Raw genomic sequence first — 20651 nt, forward strand, 5'->3', positions numbered from 1 at the left:
TCTCGGCCTATATATTATTTAAATGTCTATAATGTATGTATGTAGTAGTAGTATAAATACCCTGCATATAATTCCCTTAAAATAAACATTTAATTTGTAAAGGTTTTACAGGACAATCTTTCAAATATTTGTACAAACTTTTCACAGCACAGAAAAAAAAAATATTTGAAAATAGTGCTGACGGACATGTTTGGGTTACTTTGTAATAAAAAGCATAGTTTCTTCCCTATACATAGTCATCTGTGTTCTTTGCAAGTAAAGCATAGGAGCTAGCTGTCTAAAAAATTATTATTTCTGTAATTATTTCACTTGCAGCCATGAACATCATTTCAAATGACCAAAACAAATGTAATTTATGAGCATAGACATATGGGTGAGTGTCATACAGTGCTGTAACGTTTCATATTCACATATTGCTGTGAACATAGTTCAGACACAACAAAATTAACTAAATTAACCAGCATATAATCGACTATTGATGTGCAACATGACCTTGTGTCAATCATTTAAAAAGATGAAATACAGCAAGGGTAGGGGTGTTAAAGACAGTAGAAAATGAATTTTAATCCAGATCTCATGTTCCTTGAGGCGGAGAGCAGCACGCTCAGACCAAAGTGGTCGTTCTTGACGTGGTGGGATCAGGCTGCGAGGGTTTAATTACGTTTCTTCTGGCGTGCTCCGACTTCCTCTTGTGACTCTGGAAAACACTGGTATCCAATCAGCATACCTATGATGGAGACACCTAGAAACACACACATAGAATCGCTGTTAGGGTTCAAATCCATTTAAAAAAATTAAATTCAATCATCCATGTACATTATAATTTTCCCATCATACTCACTTGCCACAATGAGGGGGGCCATGACCCCAATGGTCAATGGTGCGGTTTTGTAGACAAAGGCTTCAGACAGGAAGTGGCCCAGCGCCAGCAAAAAAGTCCACAAGGTGATGTGATACAGCCTGCAGGAGCAAGTACAGCACACTGTTAGAACCTGTGAAGACTGGCAGTAGAAACAAGGTTGCGTTAGGAAGTGAGACACTGACTGTCTTACGTTCTGTTTTGGAAATCGATGGCACAGGCGCAGCGGATGATGGATGACAGCAACGTCCAAATACCAAAAGTCCGAGCCTGAAGACCATTCACTAAGAAAAAAGGAACAAATGGAAATGCTTCAGGAATGCAGATAAAAACATCAAGATATAGTCTTCAGTTTATTCAAACACTTTATTGGTATTGGTATGTCAAGCTTATGAGGAATAAGAAATCCATAATACTCAAATGTTCAAGAGGTTTTGTCTAGAAACAGGATCAACTTCGCATTGCACAATTCTTGCATTGACATGTTTACTTTTTGATTTTAATCTCTACAAGTACAAATATAAATAAATAATAATAATAATAATAATACATATTTAATTAAAAAGAAGAGTAAGGTTTCTTATGCTCGTCAAAATGTTGATGTTGATGCTTATGTACATGAGGTATCTTCATCAAATGTATATCACAAATATTGGTATGGGCCTCAGAAATCCATAATCAGCGTGGCTCTAATATTAAAGATGATTAACTATTGATTGTTTTCATAAATATGAGAGGATACGGTTGCTTTTTTCCTAACTATTACAGTGTTACATCGATCTTACCATAGATAGATGGATAGATCATTTTTATTACAGACTCTAAGTCCAGATAATACAAAAGAATGTATTTTATTAAAGCCTACAAATAGTGAGTACACACACACACACACACACACACACACACACTCTCTCACACACACACACACACACACACACACACACACACACACACACACACACACACACACACACACACACACACACACACACACACACACACACACACACACACACACACACACACACACACGTTTAGATGATATGCTGTGCTGCTCACCAAACTGTGGTGTGCCTGTGTAGAGCTTCTCTGACAGAAAGCTGTGATCTCTGAAACTCTGCACGGTGTTTCCCATTGCGATGACGGACACCATCACCAACCAGCTCCGCAGGACGTTCAGAAAGCGACTCATCTTTTTCCTTTTCCTTACAGACAGAATAAACAGATGACTGCTGCTTTTGTGTTACCTGGCTAACGGATCACACAGACAATTAATCAGCTAGCGATGAGTAGCAATAACCATAGGCAATAACTAACGCGACACAGCAGTCCAGCATTGCAGTTACCTGGTTGATACCACTATTGAGCCTATTAGGATTTAAAAAAAACATGAATGGTGGGTCTACTTACCTGCAGGTGTCTATTAAAAACTACAGTGTGACCATGTTCACGAGAGAAAGAGAAAAGTGGTACTCAAGTCAAATGTGAGGTTCTCCAATAGCAGAGCTTCAGAAGTGGCTCCATCAAATCGTACCATTCATATGATTGGCCAATACGAGCGTTTGGGTTCCGCCTATTTTCCTCCCCAGCCAATAGTTATTGAGGAATCTAGTCACCTGTAGCCTGTAAGCTAGGCTGCGTTAAAAAAAAGAGTAAATGTAGGTCAAGAGGAAGCTTTGTTGTGATGTGTGTCTTCGTTAAATCTGTTTTGGTAGAGGTGGACAATGCATTTTCTTTCAGATTATTTTCAGTCTGGCCTTCCCGAAACAAATAGTTTTAAGTCATTACACCGCTAATATTCAGTGACCCTTGGTGGCATTTTGCTACATTCATGTGTAAATGTTCACGAATACTATCGGTCGAAATACACACATATAAAGTTGTAATACACTGTTAACGTTTTTGAGCGGCGCATCAAACAGGTAGGCTCATTTTTAGACCCTAATTTACGCTTATCCTGCGACCATATCCGCTATTTGAGAACGATAACCATTTCAGACCATGGACATATTTCAGACCCAATACATGTAGTAGTGTAGTAACAGGCCCTTTCCTCTGACAGCCTCTGGAACGTGCGCTGGACTGGTGATGCTGCACAACATTTGGTCAGGTGGACAAAATAAACATTGTCCGCGACTGCGCATGCACCGAGTGCTCTGTTGCTACTCAGTTGTTGTAGTTACCAGGAAGATTAACCGCGATGATCAACTGGCCCTGGCAATACCAGCTAGCTAGCAGTTAGCAGGCGTTCAATGAACAAAGGCAAGTTTATGTTGGAGGGTATTTGTATGAAATTATTTAAAAACGTGTACTGAAGCGGTGTCAAACCAAGCAGACTATACCTGGTTAGCGCATGTACCACTCAGTAACATAAGGGTGATTTAGCTAAAGCTTGTCTGTGTGGGTTTAGTCTTAACGACTGTTAACTTAAACGTTACTGGAGAAATTCCCTAACACAGGAAGAGCTACAAAGCAGCCTTTCTCTGCTAACTGTGTGCGAAATCACTGTTTCGGGACTGTTTATGCGCCTTACGTAACGTGGTTATTAATATAATATTTGGGGATTATTTGGAGCTGAGCTGTTCAATGACCTGTGCTTTTTGAAGTTGCAGGCGGTAGGTGCCATGGTCAAACTACACACTTGATCCCAGGGAGATTGCACCGGGCAGCTCGTGCCCTTTTACCGTGAAGATGCCAGCTGTGATCCCGGATAAGGAGGACTCTCAATCCTCCTCAGAGGACGAGCAAGAGTAAGTGTTTGTGCTACACTTAGCCCACCATTTTACTGTCTGTACTGCAAAGCCCTATGACAGTGACAGGAAGAAAGTAAACGACTCATCCTCAACTCAATATAATATACTCACTGCCCCTTACTCTTGAATTACAATACCTGAGCGCTTTTTCTTTTTCTGTTTCAAGTCAATTCAATTCAGTTTTGCCAATCACACATTTCCCTTGAGAGGCTTTACAGTATGTACACTACTATACTAGCCTCTCAACAGACCCTTGATTGGGATAAGGAAAAACTCCCCAAAAACCCTTTAATGGGATGTTGACATACACATTCAATTCAATTATGATTTGCATTTTCTCTTTCAAATCAGGCCCCTCTTTTTCTCTGTGTTCATTGCTTCATAGCAGATGAGTATGATACTAATGTCATTCCCTGCACTTTGTGGATGCGGACTGTCTGCATTACGGATGTCTTCCTTTCAGTGTCAGTTGCCTGCTGATCCTCCTGGGACACCTCACAAGATTTCCCTCTAGTACCAAAGTGACAAAGCTGTACCAAAGTCTTTGTTTTGCATTTTGCCATAGTTTACTGACTGTGTAATGCAATCTGTTCTACGGTAGGATTACGGAAGATTTCCCAGGCCCTGTTTAATTATTAATGCCACGATACATTGAGACAACATGTCTTCATTCAGCATTCATTTTGCATAATTGATGGGAGTTTGACTGAACGAGATGGAAGAGCATCTAGCTCCTAAACATACTTGCAACAATTGGTCTCTGTTACAGTATCTTGTCTCTGCCAACTAATTCCCTCTTAAGCTATACTTATGTTCAGTCATACTTTACTGACAGACACTGGGTCTGCTTTAAGGCATTTTTCCAGCTCCTGAGTCCTTTTCGATTGCTTAGTATTAGGCTTTAACCTTCAGGTAACCGTAGTGTTTTTACTTAGGTGATTATTGCATCAGGAGGATGTTTCCAGAGCAGGAAATGCATGCCATTTTCAAAAACGACTTGCGATCACATTAAAGAAAATTTTGTATTTCCACCCTGTCACAATTGAAATTATTATCAAAGAAGCATCGTCTGCACATTTTATTTCAGCTAAACTCTGACTAGAACCTTATCATTTTAGTTATCAGTGGCTGAGATTCAGATAGCCTTAAGTAATGCAAAGGACTACAAAGTATAGCATTATGAGCAAATGCAGGAGCCCAACACATCTAACTGCATGAAAAATACATGTACACTAAAGCATGAACGCTAACCAAGGGGACGCAGCCCTTTATTTTGCAGCATAGTGCCAATTTATTTAATTGTTTCATTGTACTTAGAGAGTATACCAATTATATTAAAGAACAGACACTTGATAATATAAACTTTCTAGGAGCATGCAGAATATAAGGCATTTTTTATTTAAATACATTCATGGATTGAGGGTTAACATTTTGGCTCTGTGATGAAGAGCTTTGACATTTTTGTCACATCAGTCAGACATTCGTCTGCTATTCTGGCCCTGCGATGTGTGCCAAGTGCCTTGTGGGGGTTTTCTATATCGCTTCTAATAGAATGAGAGGAGCAAGACTTTTAAATACTTTAAAAACAGATAACACATCTGCATATTTTACCAAGTATTTGCGACTTAAATGGTCACACTTTTCTCAAATATTACTGCGATGGCAAAAATGTGACGTTTTACATCTCCTATTTACTATCTCAATAGCCTTGATGGTGGTTTATGTTCAAAATAAACAACAGGCCTAAATATTAGGAAAAGGCCTTGTTTTGAGGGCGCGCAGAAAACCGACCACAGTGGAAAAATAAGATATCTGCTGCGGCATTGTCCGACATGCCTGGGTGCTTTAGCTAGGGGCAGCAGTTGTTTACATGCCTCTCCCCTCTTATCAAGCCCGCCCACGCCTGACGGAGGTCTACTCCATCATCATGAGACCTTATCTTATTGTTTAGCCCCCTGAGACGCAGGCTGTGTCTGGTACTATCAGATAGGCTGCAGTTTTACAAGGATTGTTTGTTAGTGCAGTACATGTGTTTGTTATCTGTCCGGCTGAAACAAACACCATGTGAGGAAACATTCCCTCAGCATTAGGTAAACTACCCATATAGGCTGTAGTCCACATCACCCGGGAGTAGCATCTCCGTGACATCGCTACTGTGAACCTCTACTGTGTGTGAAATGTTTATCTCTCCAGATTATTGTTGGTGCCAAACTTTGGGAGCATTTAGAGAATGTGCCTCTAACTGTGACTGCGTATCGTCTTGATTGTTTGTCCACTAGAGACCATCCCTGCATTGCCTGGAGTGGCCTAAGCAAGACCATCCCAGTTCTGTTGTTTTTCCCTGAAGCTGCCGTGTCAAAAGATGGCAACATCTGCTCCATTGGAGGTACAATGCATTTTGTCAATGCTCCAAAATGATGTGAAAAGTAATGAAAATATAATTAAAATGGGAAGTTTAATACTGAATGATTGTTGTTCCATATGTTTTATTTACTCAGAGCGATATAGTTTGGCCTTCAAGATTGTGCGCACAGAGAGCCGCCTGGTACGAGGAATCCTCACCAATCACGGATTCCATGAGGTAACCTTCCCCACTAAATTGTGCAAATTTAAAAAGCAAATCTTGCAAAAAATCCATAATTGCTATTTTCATCCGCACATGCGGTCTATGTACCTCTCTGCTGTATAAGATGAGGGATAACGGGCTGTTTTTATTTCCCTTGACTGATAATGTCGATGTCAAAGCCCGGGAATGCACCCGTGGAAAAAAAGGAAAAAATACCTCAAGAGCATTAATCTAGTTTCACGAGGGCACACAATCCCCATTATTGCTCTTTCCAAGCAGTTACAAATAATTCCCTTTTTATTTCACTGCAATGCTTCTTGACTCCCGCTAACCCGTCATCAAAGGCAGACGAGTGTCTGCCACAGCCACGACAGAGCCAAACTTTAATAAGCCTTTATTGCAAACATCTGGTTCTCCCCTACACGGAGAGCGGCCATGCCTTCTAACGAACTGCTGGAATACAGCAAAACAAAACAGATAAAATAATATTGTGGTGATGAAAAAATGTGTGCCTTGGACTTCCTTTTTTTGCGATTTTTTCTAAAGAACAGGCTGTAACTCTCCAGGTTAGTGGTGTCTGCTCTGCTTCTTAAAATTTAGTTTAACTAAGCTGTCACATTTGATGGACATCAGAATATAATACTGCTGTTGGAAACTATACTGCGCCTATTCAATATGCAGAGAAATGGCTATACTTGTTTTTTATACTTTTATTTAATGATCCCTTTGCAAAGGTCATTGGCTCAGTGTGTGTGTGTGTGTGTGTGTGTGTGTGTGTGTGTGCTAACGTGCTGAATCTACGTGATTCTATCCAGCTTGTCAACTGAAGTCATTCTGCCTGTTTTTTCAGGTCCACCCCAACAGTAATGACTTCAACCTCATGTGGACGGGATCTCACCTCAAGCCTTACATACTCCGCAGCCTTCAAGACTTCCAGAAGGTCAACCACTTCCCCAGGTGTAACAGAGCGCTCACACGTACTTTATGGCTGCATCGCCGCTGTTTTCTGTGTTATAAATATCACAGCTGAGCCATTCTTAGCCTGTCAGCTCAGGCAATGTGTTGGTTGGCTTCCACTTGCAAGGCGTGTTTGGTTTGGACCTTTTCCTCTCTGAAACATGAAATGAATCATACTGTCAGGCAGAGGGCGATCTCTCGCTGTTATGCACGCATATACTTCTGTCCTACTGGTGCTTTCTTTTTTTTCTTAAACTGGGGGGGTTAAACTCTGCTTGTTTCCAGGTCACATGAACTGACGCGCAAAGACCGTCTGTACAAAAACATCCAGCGTATGCAGCAGACTCATGGCTTCAAAAACTTCCACATCGTTCCTCAGACCTTTGTGCTTCCCTCCGAGTACCAGGAGTTCTGCAGTAAGACACCTCTCACCTGATCCTGTTTCTCCAAGTAGACCCTCTCTCCATGATATGTTTCCATCATTCTAAACATATAAATGACACACTTTCCTCTCCTTCCTGCCTCAATATCAGATTGTTTCGCCAAGGACAAGGGCCCATGGATTATAAAACCGGTAGCATCCTCAAGAGGCCGAGGCATATACTTGGTCAGCAATGTGAGTGATTTGGACCACTGGAGTTATCATTGTGCTATATGGGGATTTTTTGGTTTGTGAGTCTGTAATATGAAGCAAGGTCCACTTGTAAAAGTATGAGCTGCAACATATTATTTCATTATCAAAAAACCTGCCTATTATTTACTTAAGTAATTGCTTTGTTGTTTGGTATAGCAAACATCAGAAAATAGTAAAAATCAAAACTTCTTGATCCCAACATGTCCAAAAGTCTAAACACTATAAGGTGTTAAGTTTACGATGACTGGGAAACAGTCCTAACATTTGAGAGACTTATTCTTGATAATTAATTAATTCATATTACAGTTGTGCTATTTCCATGTTCAAGAATGCACCTACAAGTTCATACATATTTATTGTGTGACAGAAATATTGGTCGAGTTTGGATCCACTGTTGTATCAATCGCTTCTCAGACTGATGCAGTGATCCAAAATAAAACTGTTAGAGGTTGGAGTGAAAGAACAGACATGCATTTATATAGACATTGGAAATTGGTTCACTTCAATCTCATGTTTAAAAAAAAGAAAAATGCTTTTTGTTTCTTACTGAATGTGAGGGATCAAAACAAAGTATACTCACTTTTCTTTTGGCCGCAAACACACAGGGACAGTTTTTGAAAATGTGGTAGAAGATGATACAAAAGCGGAGGTTTAAAGCAAGTTAGGGCACTGTTTTCCACGTGAGATCCGTATAGAGCTGTGCGTTAGACTAGAGGAATAGTTTGACATTTAGGGAAATAAGCTTATTTGCTTTCTTGCTGAGGATGGTGAAGATTGTTACCACTCATATGTTTGTAAGATAACTCTTGAAGCTACTACAGTTTGCTGAGCTCGGCACAGTCTGGAAACACAGAGGGAAAACGCTGAATGCTAAGCTAGGATAAAACAAAATATGTCTCACACTGTCAGTCATTTTTTCTAGCTTCCTGCTCATGCGTTAACGCATATTCACATTAATGGCAAAGCATGCAGGAGTTAACTGTAAGCAGACTTACTTAGAAAATACTGTGTGAACCGACAGTCACTTGGCCAGATGTTGTGTGTGTGTGTGTGTGTGTGTGTGTGTGTGTGCGCGCGCGTGCGGGGGTGGGATACAGCTGTCTTTGACACAAGTATCAACTCGTGTTTGAGACATTAATAAGCTCTGTAGAGTAAATCACACTCTTCCAAGGCCTTGGCTTATTGGAAGAGCTCGACAAGGTTCTCACTGTAGGAAAACATGTGCACCGTTCCTCTTCTTCTCAGGCATTTTTATGAAACAGTGGAAAGAATGTCAGAGCGATATTTCGAGAGAAGAAAGAAGTATATATATTTTTTTGTTGAGGTTTTCCTCTGAACTGAAGCCAGCGCTGAGTTTACCCCCCGTTCCCCCCACCATCTCTTTTCCACCTTGCCACCTGCAACACATTTCAACCTCATAAATGACCCATCTCCCGCCACCAGATTGCATTTTTATTGGCTGGTATTGAATGTTATCCTGCTATGGCCAGTGTGGTTGCATTGATCAGATGATTCTTTGGCGATAACGCCAAACAGCAGTTTCACATCATCTTTTTGGAATTTTGGTGTTTGAGTTTGTTATACACGAATAGTCGTGCAAGTCGGGTTAAAAACGCCATCTAAGGGGGCGCCCTTAGCTCAGTTGGTAGGGCGTCCCCCCCATGGGCCTCGGCCAGCAGCGGACCCGGGTTCAATTCCAGCCCGCGGTCGTTCTCTGCATGTCACTCCCCTCTCTGCCCCATTTCAACTCTGTCTCTACACTCTCAATAAAGCATAAACATGCCAAAAAAATATCTTAAAAAAAAAAACGCCATCTAACGCTATCCCTGTGGTAAATAATCTACAATATCATCTGTTATGTAACGTCAATTGATAACATTTTCCATTGTTGTCTTTGCTGTACTTTTAACTGTGGAAAGTTACACATTCTAGCTTTAAACCTGTTAATGTGATTGTGATATTAACATAATCATAATCATTCATGTTCCTTGATTGTGTTAGTTACTTTGCCTTTTATTTGTGTTTTTTTGCTATCTGCAGCCTAACCAGATTTCGATGGACGAAAACATCTTGGTGTCTCGCTACATTAATAACCCACTACTCATCGACGGTGAGTTTGGCGTTCACAGCTTCTCGTGTCAGCATTGTTCTGGCCTTCTGAGTGATGTTGTGTGAATCAATTTAGTTTTTTTGTTTACAGAGTTCAAGTTTGACGTGCGGTTGTACGTGTTGGTAACATCCTACGATCCACTGCTCATCTATGTTTACGAAGAGGGCCTGGCTAGGTGAGCTGTGTGTGGCCTTTCTTGCATAGTGTGTGACTCATCATTACTGAGGGTAATGATGATTACCAGACACAATGATCTTTTTGGGATAACATTTTTTAAGATAACAGCACAATTGACATTTAACAACAAATGTACAGCACGGTCAATGCTAAGTTTGTTTTCTTTGTCAACTTTTGAAAAATTAACATAGCCTGTAAATAAAATATATTCGCCCTGAATGTGAGGAGTAAATAAGGAAAGCATTCATCAATAGACTAGACTAATAGTGCAGTTTGAATAGTTAAAAAGTAGTACGGATGTTTATTATGTTTAATTAAGCTCACTGTCCTTAGGGCTTTTCAGTAGACCCTGCCCGGTTCATGCACTCAATGAACATCCACTGGTGATCTTTCAGTGCCCAGAAGAGGGCAGCCTTAACTCTTTAGACTAACTGCTGCTTAGTGTGTGTGTGTGTGTGTGTGTGTGTTGTGGTTACTTTGAAACAAAGCGCTCTATTGTTTCATTTGTACCATGTGCTCATCAAGGTTTTGCTGATTGCGTCTTGGCATAATTGCTCTTTTTTTTTCTTGGGATGTTGGTATTTAGAAAAGGAAGAATTTATTAATGCAAAAAAAAAAGAGAGGCTTTTGTCAGACACAGGTAGGTCAGGAGTGGGTGGATGATTCATGGAACGTCCGGCTCGCTGAGGTTTGTGCTGGAAACAAGGTGCCACCCACCCATCACCCTTCTTGTTTCCTGGCGTGATTATCAACTGTGAAAAATAAATCAGGGCCAAAGTATTTCGGAATCCCACTATTTTTTGTATCTCTCGACATTCCTTTGGGTTGTGTTGGTATTCAGGTACATGTCGCGTGCCAAGAAATTCTCATTATTTCACATGTGGCATCCACTCCCCTCTCAAACACTGCCAGTTACTAATCTTTCTCCATAGTGGCCCTCTCATTCAGTCAAGGGTCGGCCCTATGAATGTGGTCATTATGAGCAGATACATATGTAGGGAAATAAGTATGGAAGACGGTTGAAGATTTTCCTTGTACTAATAAACTCCATCTCTCTACAGATTTGCCACAGTCAAGTACGACCGGACTTCAAAGAGCATTAAGAACACGTTCATGCATCTCACAAACTACAGCCTGAACAAAAAGAGCAGCGATTACGTCAGGTAACCTTTCATGCATTGACGAACATACATTGAACGTGGAGCTTACAAGGGAAGCAAGACTGACTCATCCATTGATTATCACCAGAGTGTTTGAAGTGCATTTCTTTTCCCGTTTCAGTTGCGATGACCCTGAAGTTGAGGATTATGGGAACAAGTGGAGTATGAGTGCAGTGTTGAGGTATTTGAAGCAGGAGGGGAAGGACACCACATGTGAGTCAAACCTTCACTTTCTTCCCTTTCTCATCCTTTTTTCCTCTGTAGAATGTCAACGCAAAGATATCATTTGCATTTGCCAAACCCCAGCTTGATATTTTTGTTTCTTGAACAAAAGAACTACAGGAAATTAGTTTTTTACTTATCACTTCCTCCTGTTGTCTATTCCAGTACTGATGAGACAGGTGGAGGACCTCATCATCAAAGCTGTGGTGAGCGCTGAATTACAGATCGCCGCCGCCTGCAAGATGTTTGTTCCCCATAAGACAAACTGCTTCGGTAATCATTTCACATTCTTCTTTTTAAAATAGTTTTTTCTCCTTAAGTATGTCCTTTGAATGAAAACTGAACTCTGCACAAATCCCCATTTTTGCTTCGCGGATACCCTCACCCGTACTTTGTCACACACACTGCAATGCCATCACATTTCCTTTCAGTTTCATATTCATTGTCCGGCAGTTCGCCCTCAAAACTATTCATCCTCTGAGCCGAGCTGAGGTTGCAGACAGTCAATCCTCAGTGCAGAGCTGGTCTGCCTGTTGCTGCCCTTTGACTGGCTGCCGGGACGTGGAGTGCCTATTGACTGAAGCAGGAATTTGCTTCCTCCTCTCTGTTGCCATTCAGGTCTGCCTGATTTAGGCTGACTGTTTTCTTGGCTGCTGTCTAGCAGCGGGGCTCGTGTGAACTCCATTTTGGAGCCATTACCCATGTTAGTATTGGCACTAATTGTGTGCGCTCTCCCTCTCTCTCTCTCTCTCTCTCTCTCTCTCTCTCTCTCTCTCTCTCTCTCTCTCTCTCTCTCTCTCTCTCTCTCTCTCTCTCCGTCTGGCAGTCTCTCTGAGATTTCGGGTTTTGAAAGCGAGCACGTTGGCCAAGCCTCCCTCAGCACCACTGTCTCTTTCTCGCTCTCTTTTTCCTCTTCTCTCGCTGTTTTCTGTTTGTTTATAAGTCTCCCCACTCGCCTGCTCACACTCTCTTTCACCTCCTGGATGTTGGAAAAATAAAGGGCTTTGCAGTTGTGACAGGCTTCTGTAGACATAATAGCCCCCCTGATTGGTGGTTGTTTTGGGCGCGTAGCAGCATGGACTCACACCATCAGACGGTCGCCCGCATGAAGATGCTATCTGTGCCCAGAGCATCACTGCTAGGCTGAAAAAAACACATTAGACCAGGGTGTGAATGGTGACCATGCAGGTATTTACAGGGAAGTGTGGCTTACCAAACCCTCGACCTGGCTCTCGTACGCACTTGATAGACACCAATAAACAACCAGGTGACACATTTGTGAAAACCAGTAAAGGAAAAAAGAAATGTGCTTGTATTTCTAATTCAGTTATTCCTTCAGGTTAGCCTGGAATATGTGTTTGTACACATCCCCATGTCTCAAACGCAAATATGATCTTTATGGAACGTTCAGATATACCATGTAAATGTATATACCGCACTGCACCACAGTTGCATTTACTTTCCTGAGAATAGATGCCATCTTTTGTTTTCGTACACAGTCCCGCTCCAAATGACAGATGAAATATGAAAGTATTCTAAATTCATACGGACTGTGCCAATTTATTTTTGCGACTCTTTATCCGTGTTGGATTTCCAATGAAACAATGAACATCAAAGTAATGACTTTTACCTGTTGAGGTGTTCGAGGGACTTTTACATCCGTCTTAGGTGAACAATGTTGAAATCCTATATGGAAGCCTATAGAAAACCTGTATACATTGATACTATGGCCATGTCGTTGTGTAGCTAGCACAAAAGCAATTAGCCTCTACACCTTTTTACTAAGATACATAATACACCGTGGTCTGCTGTGAACATGCCTATTACCCTACTTCAGCTGTATCGGTTTACCGTTGAATTTAGTGTAATTTTGTTGTCTTCAGATGGCCCCAAGCAAGTTAATTACAGCTTTCATAGTCTGCCGGCAGGATTAGGTTTCCAAAGACAGACACTGACGGTTCCAGAGGACCACCCTCCTCCTCTCTCGTGGGTGGTGGTCATGTTGCATGCAAACTCCCGGTGCGCGTGTGAGTATGTATGGATAGTATGAATACAGAGACATGTAAGAACCAGTATCAAGCATTTACAAACACGCAGGTCTTTCTAAGCTTTGGGGAGCCCGGTCCAGTGTCTTTTTTCCCTTGTCTCTTAGATAAAACCCATTCAAACCACCAAGGAGCCAGGTTCTGTCTGCTGTTGTCAGTTCCAGCTCCCTTTCTCCTTTTCTTGCACTTATCCTTACTTACACTTTCCCATTCCCTCACGTGACCTATGACACACCCAGCAAGCAACCTGGGCCCTGGCACCAGTAATGCATCATTAGAGAACGCAGGGCAGCAAACGTATGCGTATTAAGGCAGGAAATGTGTAGGTAAAAGCATCCATTGTTTTCCATTTTTTTTATGTGATCTCTGGCTCCTCTGGGAGGGAGCCATGCAAGATCATAAAGCGCATTATGATCTTACTTTCTTACTAATTTACTGCAAATTGTTCCCTGCTATTTTAATGTCTATTAATGGCCTTAATACAATGTTTATTGTTTTCAAATGGGATTTTTCTACCCTTTGCTCAAATTGCACATCCGTATCTAAATGGGCATACTGTAACAAAAATCTTTTTATAGCTCTGTAATGTCTCATGTGGGGAGAAATAAAAATAACAGATTTTTTTGTTTTACATCGGTAAGAAGCATGTGTGTGTGTGTGTGTGTGTGTCTGTGGGGAGAAAAAATGCCACCCATGCAGCTCCTTTACCGCTGCAGTGTGATTAATGGACAGGCTTTTTGCTGAGGGATGCTGATTACGAGATGTTTTGACTAAGATCTGATTAGCCAAGCCAAAGGCCTATTTTATTACACACAAAACATTCCACTTACTGGTGCTGTGTTCCACTGAGCGTCCCTCATTAAGTGCTGAGTGTGGTTGAATCCCCCGTCTGTGAACCACTCGCCCTGTTTTACATTTGTCAGATACTCCCACACTTCACTGCAGCACAGCGTTACTACGACAGTGCGGCTGCTGCTTGATTCAAAGTCTTTCTGAAGGAGGATTAATGGATTCTGGGTCATGCTATCATAATAGGGGCTGCGGATTGTTAACTGCGATTTGAATTTGTTGTCCTCTGGAGTGTTTTCATGTTTGTGGCTCCGCCGTGCTCCCTGCAACAGCAGTCAAACAGTTCAGCAGCAATAATTCACCCCAGGATGATGCAAGGGTAATTCAATTGTCCTCGCCGATGAAGAAAACACACATAAAGAAAATACTTTGTGTTACTGTATTGTTGTGGTGGTCTAACAGACTGCCGGGCTGGGGAGAAGGATTGTTTTTGGGCGTTTTGTCTCTTGTGGTGAAGTTTCCAGGAGCACCCATCCAATAATAATAAAAAAAGAAAGAAATTCTCTTCATCATCCCCTTTTCTCTGTCACAATTTTTTTTGACTCCCTCCCTCTTTAATTGGTGTGATGTGAATGTTCGCTGCCTCCCGTCTCCCTTGTCTGCGATGCTTGTTGTGGGTCCACCGCAGGCGCACTTAACAGCGAGCGCTCCGCCCTCCCACAAACGTGTCTAGCGGCGAGCGGCTCTGCAGGCTCATTGGGGCAGGAGCGCCGTCTGCTCCTAATTGGGGGAAAAACGCGTGGCGCATTGGAGTCTGCCTGTCGGGGGCTGGTGAGGTGGTGTAACACCTCCCCATTTTCCCCTGTTGTTGTGCTGCCACTGGTGAGGCACCGCGGGCTCAGAACCATTTATTTCAGACCTGTGTTCCCCAAGATGTTTTATGGCACACGCACCCTCTCCATCTCTCTTTTAGCCTCAACCTGCGTGTGTTTTTGTGTGTGTTTTTACACAAAAGTGGATAGAATGGGATACGCCTGCAAGCAAAGGAAAATAAAATCTTAGTGCTCTGCTTTAAGCGGGTGCTGTTAAAGCAGTGGGGGTCCAGTCCATCCTCAGAAGTTAAAGAAGTTAAATGTGTCAGTGGCAGCTTCAGTTTGCAGGCCTTGGCTCTGGGATGTACGGCAAGTTCAATCATGAGAATACAGTTTGCTGTTATACCAATTTGAACCTCAATATGATACAGTAGTGTATTTTGAGCTCCAGACATATGTAATGTTATATCCCAATGATCATAATCTACTGTCAATCTTCTCCAACTTGAAAAACACAGTAATGAAAACAAAAGTGTTAGAAAAAATACCATAGGCCTACAATTATTTTATCAAGAAAGTGTTAACAATCTTAATAGAGTAGGCAACCTCGCAAGTGACGGATAAAGAAACGCTTAGAACGAAAGCAGTCTGGAAAAACCCTGGATCCTACATTTCTTAATAATGCAACTCGATAGCGTCTGTAAATACCCATGTCTTTCAAATTCCATGCCCCCATTTCGTAACACAGGCTATCTGTTATGGATTTGTAGTCGCCAAGTCCAAAGAGTAGTACGCTTCATCATGAGTAAACTGATCTTATTTTGTGTCAAATCAGTTCCTCTCTGATTAACCTGGGACTTTGGGTAGCATATTATCATAATTATATTTTTTTAATTGAGCAAATTTTTCATCTAACAGATCATTGTCTGGGACTCTCTAAGTGGATATTTCATTTAACTTTTATTTATCCTCGAGAGACCAATTGAGGGGTGACCCTCATTTACAATGATGTCGAGTACAAAAAAATTCAAAGGAAAAACAACAATACATACAAAATATTCAATGCAAATACATCAAATAAACGGTGGATATTTGTTTTACATAGCTATAATAAGTAACAGACCACCTAATTAATGCTACTCACCCCTGTTTGACAAGAATTGCCTACCAAGTACAATATCAAGGCATTGCTCGCTGTCACGCTGGCGTTTGTGTGCATAACACTGGCACTGACCTGAGATGTCTGAACAAACAGTACTGGCTATGCAAGCGTTGAACCCCCGGCCTGTTTTCAACACAGTCTTTTCCTTTGAAGTGTCATTAGAGAAGGGTTTGTCCTCGGGCTCTCTGGCTTTGCTCTATCCCTATTAAATACTGTGGTTTGCCTTGCACGCTGCTGCTGGGGCCGGCGGGTCGTTGGCTTACAGGGTGACACTCCCCAGAGCAGCGCAATAGCCATGTTTCATTCAGTGAAACCAGGAGGAGAATTGGGATAGAATGGATGGATGGATGGATGGGTTTTTACACGGGAACTGTCTGACCACTTTGTAAAAAGGCTTTTAGCATGCCCCCTCAGTGCTGAGCTATAACTGGAGTGAAATATATACACTATATAGCTTAAGGCCTATTTAATTTTCCCCAGGTTTCTGCCTCACTGGGGACACACCGTCACATTACCAGCTTTGTACTTCTGGTATTCATATTGTATTGCCCCAGTTGGACAAGATACTGATGGGAGGGGGGGGGTGAAACATTTTCTGGTACCAATAAGAGCCCCGTATTTCTTGTTAATATGAAGTGACAATATGAAGACTGCTTAACCTTCCCTGTCATGAGAAAATGATTGACTATACGTTTGAAAATATTCACAGCCACAGTGGGTTTTTGATCTAGCGTCTTACGTAAGCAGCTCTATGACAGCTGAAATGTGCATGTACTTAGTTAATGTAATTGAGCCAACCCCTCAGTAGCAGGCTATGGTGAATGTTTCTCCCCTGAGTGATTGGGTATATAACATGCGTGTAATCAGTAGCAGAAAGGCGTAGGCCATGTTACCAAAATGCCACATAACAGCGCTATGATAAAACTCTTATGACTTTGATGCCCTTCATCCTTTCTTTTTGGTGAACAGATCTTAAGAGGTCTCTAATTCTGCTTCTCTTTGCTATTTCCCATTGCAATTTTTTATTGGTTTTGTGTTTTCCTCCATAGAGCTGTATGGTTTTGATGTGCTCATTGACTCCAACCTCAAACCCTGGCTGTTAGAGGTGAACCTCTCTCCCTCCTTGGCCTGGTGAGTGACTCCGTCTCAGTCATATGATTCTTTATTTTATTGTTTCAGGGGAATCTCTTGCAGTGACTCTTTCTATAGTAGCAACTCAAACAAGAGGGGTCCATTGAATTTGAAACAAGAAAAAGGGTCAACGGGGGCGCCCTTAGCTCAGTTGGTAGGGCGTCCCCCCCCATGGGCCTCGGCCAGCAGCGGACCCGGGTTCGATTCCAGCCCGTGGTCATTCTCTGCATGTCACTCCCCTCTCTGCCCCATTTCAACTCTGTCTCTACACTATCAATAAAGCATAAAAAATGCCAAAAGAAAAAGGGTTAACAAAATGCTACAATGAAGGAAATGGCATTCACAGTTAGTTTGTGAAAACATACCCTCAGGCTAGAGATGTAGCACTTTCGAAAATGTTGTTTTTTCCTGCAAATGTGTTCGCAGTTTAGGTAGGTCAGGCCACAAATATTTATCCTCTTCTGCCAGTTGATCCATTCTGCTGCCCTCCCCTGTGCATGTTTATGTGTTGTGTGTGATTTGTCCTTTAATAAAATGAAAAAAATATTTACAGTGATGCACCCTTGGATCTGAAGATAAAGGCCAGCATGATTGCAGACATGTTGTCGCTTGTGGGTGAGTACATGCTGAAACAATGACTAAATACAACTTCCAAAGTTTTGCACTACAGTGATTGCGCCTCATACACATTCAGTTTGTATGAATTCACAGCTTATAGCTTCACGTTTAAAACCATTACACTTTTAAAAGATGTGCTGGTGAAACAAAGTACATACATAGCCACACATGATTCACTAAAGAAAGACAAACCTTAATATCAGCAAAAATTCAAAATGCAGAATTGAGGTGGAACATTTCGATTTTAACAGTCAATCAATGAGTCAATAATTTTTTTGTAAACTAGGTTCAGTCATATTCAGAGTTTAAGAGTCAGAATCAGAAAACGGTTTATTGCCAAGTAGGTTTTCACATCCAAGGAATTTGCTTTGGTGTTCTGGTGCATAACGGTGAAAATAAACAGTAATAAGTGACAGACAAACAGTAATAAATTATGGGTACAATTTATTTTTTAATACTTTGTTTCATCTACAATTCAGAAATAATTTATTGCTAAATTAAATACTCGGGATACAGATGTTCATTTTGGAGAAGTGCTGTAATTATGCTGTATTTCCTTCATTGGTCTCACTCGAAGGCGTAGACGCTCATCGGCCTTTTCTTGTAACCATCATGTTTCGAGCAGGCGGAGACAGTCGTCTATTGTTTAATGCCTAATGTTTTCCTACATTCCACTCGATGAGTTTGTGCAAACTGCAGAAAATAGCTGTATGGCTTCATGATGGGAGTTCCAGTGTTGAGAGAATAAAACCGCAGCCTTTATTAATTAACAGCGAATGACTCGCGGACAAAATTGTCAACCGAGGCCTTAGTTGTTGTGTAGTCATTAAGCTCTCTTGAGAAACTGGATCCAACACGTCAAACTAAAGCAATCTTTTGCATGAAGACATGAAAAATGCCTAAGGCAGAGATAAACACTGTTTATACAACAGCGTTTGTGAATGGGATGTGTCTGTCTGTGCTATGTCTCCTATGCTACGTGCTTAATTATTGAATTCTCATACAGAGGAAGAAATTAGAATATTTTGTGATCATTTATGGACAATCTCACAGTCATCTCTGACCACTCCCACATACTGAGGGCTTGTCTTGATCCAAACCTTATCTTCACTTAATACTCTGAATTGTCCATATGACCATTCACAGGATGCATGTAGCCCACTGATAAGCAGGCGTCCATATGAACCCTTACGTCTCTCTGTGGCCCTAGCCTAATGATATTAAAGAACGGCTATTGTGTGCGAGTGCACATAGGCAAGTGTGACTCAGCCTGGGCCATGCTGTGGCTTGAAACGCTCCCCTCCGGCTCATTAAATGAAAGAGTAGAATTATAAATTGCCAGTTATCTTTGGACGGAGGCGTTAGTGTGGGCCTGGGGAAAATGAGCAGTGGCATGTATAACATAGCACATCTATTGTGTACCAAACAAACTTAGTCGCTGTTGGCTGATAACATTTGGGCCGCATCCCAGACCTGTAAATAATGACAGCATTCCATTAGCATTCATTTTCCGCCTGTGTGTAGCTGTCAGCTCCGTGTCGCCCGTGTTTATAATAATTGCTGTGTTTAGGCAAGAGCATGGCAGAGGCCTGATTCTTACCTGACATATTGGATGAGGTAGTACAAATAGCCTCAAGCTCCAAGCTGTCAATAGCCTTAATTCGATTTTTTAATGTGACTGCAAGACACAACATAAACACATTTCTTTAACCTTTCACTTTTACTGCCAATTAGCTCTGAGGGAGTATGGAAATAAATATAAAGAGGAACATAGATTATAGGCTTATTGTCTGGGTGGGGAACATCTTAGCTGGAAGAAATGTGAATTAAAATAATTTTTCTCTCACCCTTATCAACTACCACACTGATTCACTTAAATGTAAATGCGTGGAGCTGTGTCAATCCAAAGTAGTGTAACTAAAAGAACAGATATAGTCTATCCCTGACTTAAAAGTTAAAGTAATAGTTTGACATTTTGGAAGAAAAAAAAGTGCATTTGCTTTATGCCGGAGAGTTAGATGACAAGGATGAGCCGGTTAGCTTAGTTAAGCATAAAGACTGGAAACAGGGGAAACAGCTAGCATGGCTTTCTCTTAAGGTAACAAAATACACCAACCCACAGGTCTAAGGCACATGACACCTTTTATCTACGGTACCTTAAAAATGTAAATTCACCATTTTATGATGGATATGAGCAATCACTTGTCCGACACAGAAAACATCCAACTGACAGTTTTCCATTTATTATACAGACCAAACAAACAAGATATTACATGTGAGCCTTTTATTACCCTTTGTTGCTAAGTTAAACTAACCAGATGGGGGCTGTAGCTCTATATTAATCAGACGGATAGACATACACAGTGGTATCAATCTTATCATCTAACTCTTTGCAGGAAAGCGAATTATCCTACTTCCTAAAACGTTGAGCTGTTACAATATAACCATTCTTCTCTAAGGTCAGTGGTTCACATCAAGCAGCTGTGGTTCTGTTGGGCAGCGGCGTGTCACTATGTCAAAACATGTCTTCCGTTTCCGACTAAAAAGTTAAGAAAGCAAATAGAAAGTCTTTGAAATAGCTTGACTTTCCTATTTGATTAACATGTCATTTTATAGCCCCCGTGTCCCTCGCACTCCTTTGGTTTCTTGCAACATC

General features: G+C 41.4%; 2 protein-coding genes across 2 annotated transcripts in view; one reads left to right on the plus strand and one right to left on the minus strand.

Moving 5' to 3' along the window:
* Positions 1-176: 176 nt before the first annotated feature.
* erg28 (ergosterol biosynthesis 28 homolog) lies at positions 177-2326 on the minus strand. Its single transcript, XM_080042520.1, has 5 exons — positions 2270-2326; positions 1919-2064; positions 1053-1143; positions 842-960; positions 177-742 (listed from the first exon to the last, which is right to left on the minus strand). Exons 2-5 carry the CDS (start codon positions 2049-2051, stop codon positions 654-656), a joined length of 432 nt encoding a protein of 143 aa, XP_079898646.1. The 5' UTR covers positions 2052-2064; positions 2270-2326; the 3' UTR covers positions 177-653.
* A 1224-nt stretch (positions 2327-3550) lies between these two features.
* Positions 3551-20651, plus strand: part of ttll5 (tubulin tyrosine ligase-like family, member 5) — a gene marked incomplete at its 5' end in the record, with an annotated part of 49230 nt that continues 32129 nt past the window's right edge. The window contains 13 exons of the mRNA XM_080042652.1: positions 3551-3609; positions 5892-5998; positions 6111-6193; positions 7029-7135; positions 7421-7551; positions 7669-7751; positions 9810-9879; positions 9970-10054; positions 11118-11219; positions 11338-11429; positions 11604-11711; positions 17296-17377; positions 17931-17992. Coding sequence (XP_079898778.1) covers positions 3551-3609; positions 5892-5998; positions 6111-6193; positions 7029-7135; positions 7421-7551; positions 7669-7751; positions 9810-9879; positions 9970-10054; positions 11118-11219; positions 11338-11429; positions 11604-11711; positions 17296-17377; positions 17931-17992 — 1171 coding nt within the window. The remainder of the gene's footprint in view (positions 3610-5891; positions 5999-6110; positions 6194-7028; positions 7136-7420; positions 7552-7668; positions 7752-9809; positions 9880-9969; positions 10055-11117; positions 11220-11337; positions 11430-11603; positions 11712-17295; positions 17378-17930; positions 17993-20651) is intronic.

Source organism: Ammodytes marinus (genome assembly GCF_949987685.1).
Source record: "Ammodytes marinus genome assembly, chromosome: 15".
In the NCBI taxonomy this organism is placed as follows: Eukaryota; Metazoa; Chordata; class Actinopteri; order Uranoscopiformes; family Ammodytidae; genus Ammodytes; species Ammodytes marinus.